Source organism: Macaca thibetana, chromosome 9 (genome assembly GCF_024542745.1).
Source record: "Macaca thibetana thibetana isolate TM-01 chromosome 9, ASM2454274v1, whole genome shotgun sequence".
In the NCBI taxonomy this organism is placed as follows: Eukaryota; Metazoa; Chordata; class Mammalia; order Primates; family Cercopithecidae; genus Macaca; species Macaca thibetana.
The window spans coordinates 100991620-101008850 of record NC_065586.1 but is presented as its reverse complement, the minus strand read 5'-3'; the positions used below and the strand labels follow the sequence as shown (position 1 = coordinate 101008850).

At 41.7% G+C, this 17231-nt stretch overlaps 1 protein-coding gene across 1 annotated transcript in view; it reads right to left on the bottom strand.

Annotated features, from left to right (window-relative positions):
• The window catches only part of SORCS3 (sortilin related VPS10 domain containing receptor 3), a 612976-nt gene that overhangs the window by 401438 nt on the left and 194307 nt on the right, over positions 1-17231 (bottom strand). Inside the window, exon 2 of the mRNA XM_050804899.1 lies at positions 15161-15228. Within this exon, the coding sequence (XP_050660856.1) occupies positions 15161-15228 (68 nt within the window). The remainder of the gene's footprint in view (positions 1-15160; positions 15229-17231) is intronic.

Genomic DNA, 17231 nt, shown 5'->3' with positions numbered 1-17231 from the left:
TATGAAGCATCAAAGTTTCAAAATAAATCAGAATTAGGTCCAGTTCCAAATTCTTCAGTTTGCAGTTACAGTTCTCCCCCACCCACCGCCCAGATCCTCACTGAGGAATGAAACGGGGTAAGTTTAAAAAGTCACATCACTTCCTTTTTCCTCTGCCCCACCATTACAAGAGGCCCAGTTTCCATAGGGATGCTCTACATTTTCAGAATGTCTGACCTTTCTCTGGGTACAGTAAGCCAGTAAAGCCTGGTACCTGATAGCCCCTCACCTCAGTGACACCAGTCAGCACACCTAACTCCAATGGTGTAGAATTCATGTTTATACAATGGAAAGCCAGAGATTCTGGGTGGGGGGAAAGAGTTTTTGTTTCCCCTAAACAAGGAGGCTGTGAACTTAAGACTTCCTGCCTTCCTTGTTTTGGATGCACTGAACATCAGATCATTGGACATTCTACAGGGGCTGGCAGATGAAAAAGCACACAAGCAAACACACACATAATACATAAATTAATTAAAGAATAAATGAAGGGGTGAAAGCAATAAGAATGTCATGACATTGTGCAAACTGTTCCTCCCTGCTTACAATTTCTCCCCATACTAAATCACCCTTGCTAAATACATCTTTCTAAAACACAGCAATTATTCTGCAATATCTGCTTACAACCTTTACTCCTTCCTCTCTACCCCACAGAAAAGATTCCAAACTGCTCAGTTGGGCACCAAAGGCTTCCACTATGTGGCTTTTACTGTCTGGCCAGCTTCCTCCTTGGGTCACCTTCCCTGAACTGCATTCACAATTTCACTCCACTGCCTCCCGATCATTTGCCAGATTTTCCCTGAACATTCTCTCCTCCTGAATTTATCTAACTATACTCCTTATCTAGCATGCCCGTCCCCTCACACCACTCATTAAAGTCTTTCTCCCCCTCCAAAGCCTAGCTCATATTCTGCTCCTGGCTAAGCATCCTCTGATCCCTCAAAGCTAGAATTAATATCTTTCTCTCTCTCATGCCTTTGTTTTAAAATTCTGTTATTATTTCTTACAGAATATCATATAACAGTGGTCTCTCTCTCCCTTTCTATCACTCTCTTCCTTTATCTTTCTCTCTATATATACACCTCTAATTTATTTATATATAATATATATTACATATTTACATATAAATTAATATATATTATATATTTATATAATTAATATATGTTTGTATATTATATGTATATTATATATTATATATATCTAATTAGAGGTATATATAGAGGTAGAGATAAAGGAAAAAAAGCAATAGAAAGGGAGAGAGAGACCACTGTTATATTATATTCTGCAAGAAATAATTTATATATAGCCTCTAATTGTTTATATATATTTATAAATATACATATAAATACATTTATATATATTTATATATACATGTGAATACATATAAATACTTGCATTTGTATGTATATATTTATGTATACATATAAATATAGAGGCATATATATAAATTAGTTATTATTACAGAATAGCATCTAATCCTATAACATACTATCATAATATCATACAACAATGGTCTCTCTCTCCCTTTCTATTGCTTTCTCTCTTTATCTTTCTTTATATATATAAATATATACATCTAATTTATATATATGCCTCTAATTGATTATATATATATGTGTATATATATATGGAGAGAGAGAGAGAGACAGACCAACCAGTTAGGGGAACCTGGAAGGGAAAATCTTTTCTACATTCTCATATGGCCCACAGTGCCTAGAAAACATATTGTACACAGTAGGTCTCATTACATGAATTATACTAATACATGGTCTGAGTAGAGTCAAACAGGTTTACATCCCTCATTAGAGAGCTCCACTCTGTTTCCTGGTGCATTCAAAAAATGCCTAGCACCATGCTGAGTTCACAATAAACATTCAAAAGCATGGCTGGGCATGGTGTCTCATGCCTGTAATCCCAGCACTTCTTAAGAAGCCAAGGCAGGAGGATCACTTGAGCCCAGGAGTACAAGACCAGCCTGGACAACATGGCAAGGCTCCATCTCTACAAAAAAATTACAAATCAGCCAGGCATGGTGGCACGTGCCTGTGGTCCTAGCTATTCAGGAGGCTGAGGAAGGAGGACCACTTGAGCCTAAGAGGTCAAGGCTGTGGTGAGCCATGTTCACACCACTGCACTCCAGCTTGGGTGATACAGTAAGACCCTGTCTCAAAACACACACACACACACACACACACACACACACACACACACACTCAAAAGCAAATACCAAATGAGTTGAGCAAGGTCTTGGGAAAATAAAGTCAACACACAAAAGACAATCCCATTTCATTTTCTAGTCAATTATAATAAATGTGAAAACTGAAATTAAGCAGACAATATCTTTTACAATCACCCCAAAGAAAGTGAAATACTTAAATAAGTGTACACTTAACAAAATACATATAGATTTTATATAGTGAAAACTATAAAACGCTGATGAAAGAAATCATAGACCTAAGAGATGTACCACCATGTTCATGGATTCAAAGACTCAATATACTAAAGATGTTGGTAGTCTACAAATTCCCCTATAGGTTTAACAAAACTCCTATCAAAACCCCACCAGGGTTTTGATTTTGGCAAACAGAGACAAGCTTCTTCCAAATTATATATAGAAAAGCAGAGGCCTTAGAATAGTTAAAACAAAGAAGAATAAAGTGAGAGTAATCATTCTGCCTGACATTAAGGCTTACCATATCACTACAGTATGAAGAGGATGGTACTGGCAGAGGAATGGACACATCCCAATGAAACAGAATGGAGAGCAAAAAATAGTCCCATATAAATATATACAACTGATTTTTGACAAAGGGGCAAAAGCAATTCAAGGAGGGTAGGATAAATTGCACTCACATGCATTTATTCCAGAAAAATGAAAACATGTTTGCATGAAAACCTGTATTCAAAAGTACAGAACAGCATTATTTTCCATAGCCAAAAACTAGAAACAACCCAAATGCCCTTCAACAGGTAAAAGGTTAAACAAACTGTCATACGTCCATACCCTAGACTACTACTTGTCAATAAAAGGGAACTATTGATAAAAAAAGTGCATGAATCTCCAGAGAATTATGCTAAATGAAGAAAAGTGAGAAAAGGCAATCTCAAAAGATTGTATATTGTATGACCTTATAACATTTTTGAAATAATAGAATTTTAGAAATGGAGAACAGATTAGTGGTTGCCAAGGTTTAGCAATTAGGGGTTTTGGGTGAGGGAGGTAGGTGTGATTATAAAATGGCAAGATGAAAGATTCCTGTGGTGATGGAGTATTTCAGCATCATAACTATGAGGGCGGATAGACAAACCTACCTTCCCCTACACCCCCACACAAACTCACACAAAAAAAATGGGTACAACTAAACGTTAGAGTATCTGTATAATGTTGGTGGATTATATCAATGTCAATATCCTAGAGTGATATTATATTGTAGTTTTGCAAAATATTGAGGGGGACTGAGTAAAGTATACACAGTATCTTCTTTGTATTGTTTCTTAGAACTGCCTGTGAATATTCAGTTATATCAGTAAAATTTGCATTAAAAACATGTGAACACAAACGGCACACTCATCCCAGACAATTTTCTATAATCACCCACCACCTTTCCTAACAGGAATGGAGATTTTGTGAATGATTAAGAGCATTCTACTTGCATTTCTTGGTGGGGGGATGGGTTGGGAGGGAGGCATTACAAGAAATAAAAATTGTAGAGATTATATCGGACCAATCATATCATCTTCATTTATGAAGACCCTACTGTTAAAACTTTGGTACACTGTCTAAGGTTCAGGAGAACAGATGTGGAAATGAGTGTCCAGGGCTGAGACAATGTTCACAAACTAAACTGGGAGTTAAAAGCTATTTGGGGAGACAGTCAGGGGCAAGTGAGACAAGCATGGATTTTGGCATTTTATAGACCTGAGGTCAAACTTCATCTCTTTTGCCCACTGTCAGTAAGAACCTCGGGTTCATCATCCACCAATATGGGGTAAAACCCTTGCAAGGTTTTTACAAGTGGTATTTTTATGAGTAAAGCTCCTAGCACATTCTCTGACACATAATAACTGATGGCCTCTTAAATAAATATTATAATTGGAGGGATGTTCTTTAAAATTGTACATATTTAAGTTATCTGTACACTAGAATCCATCAGGAAACATATGGTATCTGTGATGTCTGGTATTCCCAAAACCCTGTCCTGCCCTGCTGCTGATCATCCTGGCCTCTCTAGGCATAGAGATGAACAAAGGGGCCAGCTGGGACAGGGAACTCTTACCTGCTGAATACAGTTAAAGTTTTGATTCCTTGACCCAAGTGGTCTCTTCCATTTTCTCTTCCAGGAATTTAAACCTCAAAGGAGGCAGTTGTCATCTGATAGCAGCTCACCAGAGTGTAAATCCATGACATCCAGCTGCTATGGTTGCTGGAGATTCCTAGAATTTTGTCACTGCTGGGGTTTTTTTGCTCATCTCTTCTTCCAAATGTTGAGCACTTCCAGTATTCTTCCAACAAATCTTGTATGTTGCTTAAGTTAGCAATGGTTTCTGTTACTTGCAACCAAAAATCTTTATGAATAGAAAGCCTTCAAAAGGTACCTGGAAACTATTCCCCAGTTTTTGTTTTGTTTTGTTTTTGTTTGTTTGAGACGGAGTCTCGTTCTGTCACCCAGGCTGGAGTGCAGTGGCGCAATCTTGGCTCACTGCAACCTCCACCTCCCAGGTTCAAGCAATTCTCTTGCCTCAGCCTCCTGAATAGCTAGGACTACAGGTGCCCACCACCATGCCCAGCTAACTTTTTGTATTTTTAGTAGAGACGGGGTTTCACCATGTTGGTCAGGCTGGTCGTGAACTCCTGACTTTGTGATCTGCCCGTGTTGGCCTCCCAAAGTGCTGGGATTACAGACATGAGCCACTGTGCCCGGTCTATTCCCCAGTGTTTGTGTCCTCTGATCCCCACCAGAACCTAGATTCCTGACGGCCAACTCACCCTCATAAGGCTTATCTCAAGCACAACTCCAGGGGAGCAGCACCTCATGACCACTCTCTTGTGGCACCACTTTCTAAGATCAATGCTAATTGCCCAATTAAACAGCCCTGATGCTGACAGAATGTGAGCTCATTAGTAAGTGCCAGAGCACATTCCAATTATTAACCTTTATGGTTGTCATTATACAGGAGGAGGGTGCAACTATGGATTTCCACATGAATGATTACGCTCATCACTCTGAGCCAGAAGGAAGAAAGATGGGTAGAGGGAAAGGTGGTATGCTGCGGGTGAGTTACCCAAAACAACTTTAGAAGCAAATGACATTTTAGAAGCAAAGATGGCCATAAAGTGCCTTAGATCAATGGCACATCAGAATCAAGAGGGGAGTTCTTTAAAACTGTAAGTTCATGGATCCTGACCCCAGAAATTGATTCAGTGGGATTAGAATAAGGCCCAGGAAACTGACTTTTCTTAAATTTCCCAGGTGATTCTCATAATCCACCTGAACTGAAAATCACTTAGGCAAATATCCAAGGAAACTACTAGTCCCAAAAGTAGTCCCTCAGCCATAGATCTCACATGAAACATGAATGGCTGCCAAATTTGTAAGGCCAGGAAAGCATGCTTACCAACATGACAGCAAGAACAAGGGGCTGCTGAGAACTGGAAGATCCAGACTGGGGTCCCAGACTAACCACCAACCCACTAGGGACGTCAGACAATCCATCTGCAAAATGGAATGTTCAATTACACAGGCCTTCCACTTCTCCCAGAAATATGAGAACTGTCCTGTATTTATGTGGACAATGACTAAAAATGGTATGCAAGTTTAAGAGAATAATAGCAGTGAAGGGGGGGATCTTTTACAAGATAAACCTTATGTATTGGAAGACAGCGCAGCTTTAGCTTTAAGTTGGGCACAAAACATTTGGAAGCAACAATAACATATAAAAAAACTTCCTAAGTTCAGTGATTCTTATAAAGAAATCTCACAGACGTGTAACAGGAAAGGTCTTTTACCAGTTTACATATTTTCCCCCAAATAATGTCTAGGGCAGTGGTCTTTAAAGGGAATTTGCTAGAAACCTCCTAATGACATTTATAGACTATGTCCAATAAAGTAATTGGCCACCAAACGATGAGAAAGTAACTATGAAAGTTTGACTACCTAATCTTTATAGTCGTTATATATATAAGCAGGAATGGGGTATGTCAAATTGCTCTCCTATAAACTTGAAAATAGATAGGCTCTGTGTGAGTTGAATTTTTTTCCTTTTTTTGGCTTCAAACCACATTCCAAGGGCCCACCTATCATAGTTTCACACACATGGCCATCTGGCAGGGAAATAAATTAAGGCCTACCTTAGAGGGCGAGGAAATGCATCCACTTAAAAATGTTATTTTAGAAGGAACTGTCTGATCCTGTTCACTTATTAACTTCATTAGAAGGCTAATGAATTGACTGCTGAGAAAATGAGAGGGAGCTCAGGCTGTGGACAGGGATGGGCAGAATTTCACACCCTTTATCCAAATGGCAGGGTTATTTATGATTGTGATAAAATGGTACTGCATCTGGAAGAAAGGGAAAACAACATAAAATAACAATCCACAGACACAATCCATACAAAAGTGTTACATTCTCTCAGCCACTGGACAAAAATCAAGATTTATGCATGCTGTGGTCCTGCCTAGTGGAAGAAAAAAGACGGAGCCATAAAAAGAAGCCCTCTTTCCCATAATAAATAGGAAAACATTAAATCTGTAATCCAGATCTGCTTCTCCAGTGTTCTCATTTCTCAATTCTCTAGCAAAGTAAGATGTCTGAGGGCCCAATATTTAGAGCAAACTCATTTCTCATTCTATTTTTCTTTTCAGAACAAAGACTTTCATAGATTGTATGATGCTCCCTGTGTTTAATGAATTTAAACCAAGCAGTTTGGACAGGTGTTCTGGCTAATGTCTGCCAACTGGATAATATCCATCAGTGAACAGCAGGTTAGCAGAGTATGCTATTTTATTGACACTTGGATTGCAACTTCACCAGCAGATTTTATAAAGGAAGGTGGTTGTGCTCAGAAGCAGTGCTGTTAGCTCAAGAAAGGTATCTTTTGGGTATCATAAATCCTGTGTGGGCTTCCTGTTTGACTTCCCAGTATAGCAGAGACTGTGGACTCAGAGTTGAAAGTGTTTCGAGAGATCATTTCATCTAATACCTTTATTTGTGAAGAAACAGAAGGATGGCATGAGTAATCTGATTGGTTAGTAACAAAGGTGGGCCTAGAACCCAAGCTTCCTTGGGTGAGTTCAGTGGTTCCCAATCCTACCTAGGACCAGAATCAACCAAGGAGCTTTTATTTTCTTTTTGAGACAGGGTCTCACTTTGTCACCCAGGCTGGAGTGCGGTGGCTGATCTCAGCTCATTGCAGCCTCAACCTCCTCAGGTTCAAGAGATTCTCCTGCCTCAGTTCGCCAGTAGCTGGGACTACAGGCACGTGCCACCACGCCTGGCTAATTTTCTAACATTTTTTGTAGAAATGGGGTTTCACCTTGTTTCCCAGGCTGGTCTCGAACTCATGAGCTCAAGCCATCTGCCTGCCTCAGCCTCCCAAAATGCTAGGATTGTAAGTGTGAGTCACCGCACCTAGCTGAAGCTTTTGAAATAATAAATTCCTGCGTAACGACCAACCTTACTAAATTGAAATCTCTTGGGTAGGGCCCATAAATTTAGATATTTAACATGTTCTACAAGTAATTCTGAGGATGCAACAAGTTTGAGAAACATGCATGGCCCGACCCTGCCTTCCATGTTAATTACTTGGGAGACAGCAAAGCTCTTCCATGGGCTTAGAGCCTCCAAAAGTTATATGAAAAGGAAACCAATAAAGACCGAGTTAACACTATGGTGAAGAAATTGAAAATCAGATTGTACTTTGCATCCTGTACCCCAAATCAGCAGCAGCAGCAGCATCTGGTATATGAAACCCAAGAAATACATTAACTTTCACCTTTTGCCAAACACAAATGAGGACATAAAGGGGAAGATAGGAATATTCTATCTCAAGCAGAAATGCATAATTCCCAGGTATGATATGCCTAGGAGTCTAGATTTGTTCTGTACCCCATCCTCCTAAAGGTATTAGCACAGTTGTCATCTGGAGCCTGGCTGAGGCTGCTGGAGTATATGAACAAACCATAATTATTATATTAAATACTGACTACATTGACAACATTTGCATTCCATGCATTATTTCACTGAATTCCCACAAAACCTATATGAGATAGACTTTTTTATCTTTCTATTTTTATGGAGAAGTAAACTGAGGTTCAAAGAGACTAAAACATTGCTCAAGATGGTATAGCTAGTAAGCAATAGAGCTGGGGTTCACATTCAGGCTGTTTGAATCCAAGACCTACCACCTTTAAACACTACATATGCCATCCCACTGTCACCAGGTGTTTCTAGGAACCATGGGAACTATCAATATCTTTCCTTTTTATTTATTTATTTTTTTGTGAGATGAAGTCTTGCTTTGTTGCCCAGGCTGGAGTGCAGTGGCATCATCTCAGCTCACTACAACCTCGGCCTCCCAGGTTCAAGTGATTCTCCTGTCTCAGCCTGTCAAGTAGCTGGAATTACAGGCACCCACCACCACTCCCGGCTAATTTTTGTATTTTTTAGTAGAGACAGGGTTTCACCATGTTGGCCAGGCTAGTCGTGAACCCCTGACCTCAGGTAATCCACCCGCCTCGACCTCCCAAAGTGCTGGGATTACAGGCATGAGCCAGCAGGCCCAGCCGTCTTTCTTTTTAAGAAGCTTACACACCCAATAGAAAAATAGGATATACTATATTAAATAGCAAAACAAAATATATTTGCCATATTGCTCTCTCTTCTCCGATTCATTCCTAGAATTGTTTTGTATTCTTTATGGAATGATGTGGGGTGGTAATAATAAAAATGTGAGCATTTCTAGAGCACAGCCAGTCATTGCAGAATGCACTGTATTTTGTGGATATGTATATATTCTTGCATATGCCTGCTGTTGTTTCCCATGTACATTCATCTTACCTTCCAAACAAATGAAACATTCCTTGAGGACAGCAATCATGACATACTTACTTTCCATCTCCCAGCAATGAACACAGGGCTGCTTACATAACGGATGCTCAATTAATATCGGTTCAATTGAAAGTTCTGTGACCCATTCAGGAGTTTCCACCAGATTGATTACTACAGCAAGCAAATAGGAGACCATCCCAGTTTTAGACAGAGGATTTCACAGCTTATATCAGCCCAGCCTTCGGGACCTCACATATAAAGAGCCTAGCGAATAGGGTGGAAGGCTTTTAATTAACAGTCTAGCAAAAAATGTCATTCCAATCTGCAGTTTTGTTTCCACTAATTCACTCAGATTCAGCAGGAATTCCACCAAGGAATTGGGGTGAGCAGCTGTAGAGGGAGGGAAGTGCATAAATAAATCATGAGTGTCATTAAAATTTGTAAACTAATAACTTCTGGGAAGTCTTAGCAATTATTATCAGGGCTTTCTTGGCAAACAAAAAATTAATAAATTCAAAAGGTCTCCATTTTCTATTTTTAAAAAAAGCAGCATCCCCAAGAAAGGTCACTGACAGAACAATTAAGGAGGAAATAAGTGGTCCAGACAACAGCTTGTGAACCAGATGAAAAGTCACAGAATTCCCAAGTGGCAGGAGTATGAGACAACTCAATACATAGAAAGGGACACAGCAAGGCGGGGCTGGTGCTGGGATTGGTTTGGGGCTATTGAAAACTTTCATGAGGTCTCCAAATCCTTATTTAGTATCGTTAAAGTGCTAAGCATTGCCAATGATCCAGAAACAACTAAGGCACGCATTCCCTGCCCTTGAGAAGTTCACAGGCTAGGAACAAATCACCAATATGGTGTAAGGATATAAAGCTACTGATGAGCAAAGGAGGAGCCTCCCACCCAGAGAGGAGGGTCATGGAAGGTCTCCGGCAGGAAGTGCCTGGGAATCCGTACTCTCCATATACATCATAATCAATTATGGTGCGTCCTGAAGCCAGGCATACAGGAAGAATGGCTGTTCAGTCTGGTTTCTTTTCTAATAGTAGAATGGCTCCCATACTACTAGGGTGGGTTCAGCAAAGCAAGGCTAAGAGCGGATGCAATAAAGCAAGAGAGGAGAGAGGTGAAGAACCAAGGTCTACCAATTGAAGGGGATCATTCTTTGCAAATGATTCCTGTTTCGTCTCATGCCTAGACAACTGCAAATTCATTTAGCTCTGTGAAGACCCTAGTCCAGCAGCCAGAGGAGAGCTCCTGCGCAGACTTCACACCTGTGGACACCTTGCACCTCTGGGGACCGCCTACCTGTGGCAACCTCATACCTGAAGTTCCTTTACCATGTATATTTTGTTCTGAAGCTGATCAGTCAGGGACCCTTGATGAACAGTCATGCTTAGGATGGACAGGCAGAAGCTGGAGAATTGCTTGCTAACCCATTTCCCTCCAGAAGTGGGTAACTTAAACTTCTTTAAAGTTTTTGTTTATTAGTCCAAGGGCTCATGTCCAAGACATACAGAAATGAGTCCAAGAAGCAATCTGCCAATCAGAAACATAAATCCTCACCAGTACCTATGTTCAAAAGTAAAGATTTAATAACCTCAAGCAGTAGATTGATTGGCACTATCAGAGTTTCCACTTCCAGAGAAAAGTGACATCCTTCCTCCCTAATTGAGGATCATGAATGCCCAAGTGAGGCAGAGATGCACGTGCATCCACAAGGGCAGAGGGCATAAATTGTTCTCACGGAAATGAGAACAATGTGGTCCTCCCTTTGAGTCCATAGCACCACCCTACCACATGACAATGGCCTAAATTTGTTAGGAATGGAAGAGACATAAATAGGAGGGTTATGTCTGTATAGCTGCAAAATTTCCATTTTTGAGAATGGCTATATGACACTGTGGAATGAGGCTCAGATCAAGAGCCAGGGAGTGCTCCTAACCTCAGCCTTAAGACCCACGTAACTCAGGGAAAGCCCTGCATCCTTTAAACAAGTCAGTCCCCAACCTCATTAATTTTCTAAACATGATATCTTATAGGTGAAGTGTTTTTTGACTAAGGGATACCAACAGATGGTTGTGCTGTTGTGCTAAATGACAAATTTACATAACCACCCTGGTGGTGGTGAAGAAAGAGCCTTGGCCACCAGCAGTAGAAGAGCACCAAGGTATTCCGGAAAGAATGTCACAAGGGCACAAGATACTGCTACACAAATTAATGGTTTTAAACAGTCTTTCGTCTATTTAGAAGTAGATGGCCTCTGAATTATTAATCCAGTGAGGCAAATAATTATATCACATTGCCACCTGACAGGCGGTGTCGTCTTGTCATGACAGCTGCTGTTCCAGGCTTCTTGATTGTACAGAACACCGAAGAAGAATCACTGAATTCAATTTCAACTTGGTTAAGCATGTTAAGCCGAATCACGAAGCTGAAAGGGTGCATGTTTAATTTAGTTTCTTTTCTCTGCACACTGTATTAGGAAGGGAAATCATACTGCTCTAGGCTCTATAAAATACACCATTATCAGTACAGGAAAAGAGAATGGGAGATACAGATCTTTAGAACATGTGTGAGAAAGACAGTAAAAAGTTAGAAGACTCCCAGTGAGGTCCCAGCAAACCAGGAAACCCCCAGAAAGTTTAGGAGCAGTCCCTTTCCTCAGTCACACTCTATCCAGGGGTTCCTAAGCTGGGCTTTATCAGGTCCGTGAACCACCTGAAATCTAACACAAAAATATACTCATACATGATATTGATCAACAGGGAAAGCCCATAATATCCACCAGCTTTCCAAATCCCCATAAGGGCACACCATATGGAATCTGTGATCTGTAAACACGCTCTGAGTAACTCCCTTTGCTTGAGCCCCTTCTGTGAACCTGGCCAATCCCCACACCCTCCAGACCTGGCTCAGCACATTCTCTCCCACAGACCAGCCTCACCTGGACTTTGCCCTGTGGTAGGGACATGTCCCCACTTGCCAAACTGCATCCCTCCCTTTGTGCCGACACCCAGCTTGAAGAATCTTTTCCGGCCGGGCGCGGTGGCTCAAGCCTGTAATCCCAGCACTTTGGGAGGCCGAGACGGGCGGATCACGAGGTCAGGAGATCAAGACCATCCTGGCTGACACGGTGAAACCCCGCCTCTACTAAAAAATACAAAAAACTAGCCGGGCGAGGTGGCGGGCGCCTGTAGTCCCAGCTACTGGGGAGGCTGAGGCAGGAGAATTGCGTGAACCCGGGAGGCGGAGCCTGCAGTGAGCTGAGATCCGGCCACTGCACTCCAGCCTGGGCGGCAGAGCGAGACTCCATCTCAAAAAAAAAAAAAAGAATCTTTTCTATAAAAGAATATCTTTGACTCGATAGAAATTGGTATTTCAATTCCTCCCAACTAGCACAAAGGACAACATTCTAAATCACTCTTCTCCCCTCCCTAACCCCCGACCTTCAACCTCAAAGATATCTGCTAATTCCTAGAGAACACAGACTACACTCCCTTGGTGTCTTATAATTTCCCTCACATGCACCTCTGCAGCAAGGGATCCTTAAAAACAAAGTCAACAACGGAATGAAAACTCTATCCAAACACAGGGCTATGACAATCATTAGTAATTACAATTAAGTAAGCACTTCCTATGTGTAAGTTACTGGACTAAATGTTTTTATATTTGTTTCACTTAATCCTTAAAACAACCCATTCATTAATTTACTCACTAAGTAAGCATTTATTAAGCACCTCTTGTGTGCCAAATAATCTTCTAAATGCTGAGAATACAGCACTGAATTAAAGTGAAAAAAATTCCCTCTCTCGACAAGCTTAGATGTGAGTGGGTGTGGGAAGACAATAACAAAGCAACAAGTCAACATTTAGCATGCCAGCTGGTGATAAGGACCGAGGAAAACATGTAGCCAAGTGATGGAATGTGGAATCCTGGGGAAGGACCTCATGATTCGGTGACCTGTGACCAGACAGGGGAAGGAAGTGAGGTGCCTGCTCTGTCGCCTGCGAGCACTAGGCAGAGGAAAAATCTCAGTGTAAAGGCTCTCGGGAAAAGCATGGTGGTATGTTGGAGGAATAGCAAGAAAAATGAGGCTACAGCAAAGACATGTTCTGTGCCAATTTATATGCAGGGAAACAGACTTAGTGAAGTGGATTGAATGATAAACTCCCTTAAAAGATATGTCCCCATCCTAACTCCCAGAATCTATAATGAACCTTATTTGAAAAAAAAAGCCTTTGCAGATGTCATCAAGGATTTCAAGATGAGGTCATCCTGGTTTATCCAGGAGGACCCTAGATCCTCCAGAAGGAACATGGCCCCGATGACACCTTGATTTCAGACTTCTGGACTCCAGAACTGTGAGAGAAGACATTTCTGTTGCTTTGAGCCACTCAGTTTGAAGTAATTATTATGGCAGCCCTGGGGAACTAATAGAGAGAGATTACGTAAAATGCCCAAAATTACACAGCTTGGTGGTGGACAAACTGGGACTTCAATCCTGGCAATGGAACACCAGGGTACCCATACAGACACCAAGCTATACACTGTCTCTCGGTACATGCTCATGAATACACTGGCTCCTGCAGTTGTGAGAAACACCCTTCATAACTTGAAGGCCTCTAGCATTAAGCAACTGGCCTAGGTTCCTATACTTGCCTGGCCTGCTCCTAGAAATAGTCAAACCTTTTCTGCAACATAGGGTAGCAGGAATAGCTGTTTTTCAATGTAAAGATAAAATTTTCTGGCATGTTTCATGATTTGACCAAGCAGACACCACAGGAATGAGGCTTAAAGTATCACACAGCATCACTGTGCTTGGGCTTGAAGGGCGGTTTCTGAGGCGCTAATTCCCTGGAAAGTACCGTGTGAGTGGAAATAGTCATGCTTTCATTTGTTAGAGGCACGCTGGTTACTTATACATCTGCCAATTTTCACTGAGCAGCAAAATTAGGTTTTAGACGTCCTGTGAAAATGGAGGCAGGCCTCAGTCGATATGAGCAATTAACCCCTAAATATTTAATAGATGCTGTGACTACTCCCTCTTCCCTGGAGAGAAGCTGCCTAGTTCTCCGCAAACAAACAGGTCAGATGAAGAAGCATTTCACACCCCAGTCCCCTCTGCTCCAAAACCCCAGGAAACCCTCAGGGCAGGACTCAGGGATGATGATGCAGCCAGATGCATGGCTTTTTGTGACAGCTTCCTGCCCAATATTGACACATCGCAAGGTAAATGGGAGAAAACGAACAACACCTCAAGTCTCATGGACCTAGCAGAGAGGGTGAAGCACCAAGTCCCAGTGGCTGATGAGACCCACTGTCGACCCATGTGACTGCGTGTCAGTGTGGTCGTATGGGTGTGCGTATGTACGTGATGAGGTATACACGTAAGTGTGTGTAACACATGAGCATTCCCTGTCCTGAGAAACTTTTAAAATCAAAAGAATAAACTGGGCTGAAACAAGTGTTTTAATACATGATATTAATGTAGCTGTCTTTATACCAATGCAGGGGTAAAATAGACCTTTTAATACTATTTTATGGGGCAAGGGGCCCCTGAAGGCAAAAGTGCCTGGGAATCAGAACATCATCAGGCGAACTTGTATCTGTACCTCTTCCCATGTGTATCTGCCCCCATGGTACTGCCTTCTCAAGAACCACAGCATCTTACAGATGCAAAGGGCTGGAGACAGTCCTTTGGCCAAGACTCACATCCGGGACAAGAATCCCTCCTACAGTAGGCTTCCTAATCAAGAAGCTCTACTCATGCATGTTTATCTGATCTCTCTAGCCAGGCCCCACCTTCTTCAAGTAGAATGAGACACTCCAAAAGCATAGAAGCAATGAGAGGGCCAGGATATATGTGCAGCAGATTCCAAAAGAGATAAGCAGAGGAGGAAAGGAATTCACAGGTGGGGGCCGTTGGTTCCACCTGGAGCATTAGCATGAGCTTCCAGGAAGAGGACTATCTTCTGCTCCTTCCAGTCCACACTTCCCAACTGCTTCGCTTGCGTTTCTTACGTGAGCCAAGCCAGGGTGGCTCCTTACGAATCTCTAATCCGCTTACCTCCAAAGTGAACTCTCAGTCACGCTGCCCAGGTTGAAGTCATATAGCTTCGTCAGGATAAGTATGACCTGCAAGGGGTTGGGGATAAGGGCAGAGGAGAGGAACAAAGGGAGGGAAAAAAGGAAGCTTACTTTAGTTTGTGTAACAATATACAATGCATCTCCTACCACCCAGAGGAGGGCTTAGTATTTATCCATTGAGTTGCGGGGTATTATAGGATCAAGCAAGGGGAAAAAATGTTATTAATTTAATGCATCCCTGTAACTGGTAGCATTTATTTTAATCCTGACAGTGCTTTGCATTTGAAATAAAACATGCCAACAGGAATTAATTGGCTATTGACAGTTGTTTCTCCACATCTGTCCTCCTTCAAGGTCAGACACAGGCCAGCTGGCTTTGTTCACCACCAAGGCCACCCAGAGATCAGATGATAGGCTTGCTTTTGATCCAGAGATGACTCTGATTCACAGAATTGGACCTAAAAGGGTAAAAGGGAAGTGGGCCTGATTCTGTCTATAAAAGGGGTTCAAAGAGATTTTGTGTTTCCATCAATAGGGCCTTGGCAGGCATAAATACCTGAATGCAGGCAGGCCTACTTCCCCAACATCCCCTGATACCATCTGCCATCGACCATGTATCACAGTAAGCAGATCACTGAACCCCACTGGACTCCACGGCCACCTTCTTGACATCAGGTGATGTTAAGTAACCCAAAAGGAAGCTGGATGTATCAGACAGCTGAGGCTGCCTGTAATCCAGTTGGTGGTTTTCTTACCCAATCTTGGGCTGACCAGTCTGTTCCCATGCCCTTTCTCCAGCTGAGGATTTGGCCATCAGATGTTTCCCTACCTGCCTCTCATGCATCTGGGCAGTGGCTTAGGCACAGCTCCACATCTAAAAGGATGCTAAGCGCGTGCACCTGAATCGATTTTAATCAAAATGCAGGTGCATAATACACATTGCCTGCCTGCACGCGTGATAATCCAGTTACACATAATTGTGTTTATCTAAATTTAATGTACAACTCATTTCACTTTTTTCAGCTCCTTCCCATTCCACAATTTAACTTCCTCCAGTTCATTTTCACAGTAACCATTAAATTCTTTCCGAGATAATAAATTTCTGCTATCGAGATGGGACTTTCCCATTCTAGGTATCCATTTAAGATTAAAGAAAAATAATCAGCCATTATATTGAACATTTTTATGGCACTTAACTAACAACAAAATGCTCACTTCGAGATTTATTCTCATCCAGCACTCCATGGGGTCAATCAGCCCCATTTCCATTTCTTCTATATAAACTAAAAAAAAAAAAAATTAAAGGCAAGGGATATGATCCATTATGTGCCAAAGGTGACTGGGACATTCAATTTCTCTGTGGTGAGGAATGGAAGGTTGGCAAGAAACATCATCAATGGCATGGCTATTTGTAGAACAGTGGAATGTACCAAGCTACCTGTCCTATTACCACAGCACAAATCAAAGAGTATGTATTAATAGCACACACCAGTGGCATGGCTATTTGTAGAACAGTAGACTCTACCAGGCTACCTGTCTTATTACCACAGCACAACAGCAAGAAGTGAGGAACCCATGCAAAGAATTGTTCTCCACAGTCACTTAGAGGTCTTTGCCCCTCCCATTCATAACTAGTTTCCTCATTTATTAAAGTCAGAGACTAACAAGGAAATATGCTTATCCATAGCTTCACCAAATGTCTAGCAAGTTGCCAGATAATTTCTGTTTGCTGAATCGGTGTATAGGGTACACACATACACACACACACACACCACCCCCCCCCAAAGTTCTTCTGCTCTTGATTTGACCTTATTTCATATACCAAGTCTTTCTTAAAGTCACTGTGTAAAAGCATGGAAGCCTATGTGCAGGCCAGGCCAAATTCTGGAAAAAGTAAAAAAGCTCAAAACCGATCTACTAGGAATGAATCAGAATGACCACCTGACTCAGGCTCTGCAGGAGCAAGTCAGACCATTTCATTTTTTCCCCAACATCAAGCCTCCAGGGGACATGGCTCTAAAAAGTGCAAAATCCATGTAGAATGAAGAAAG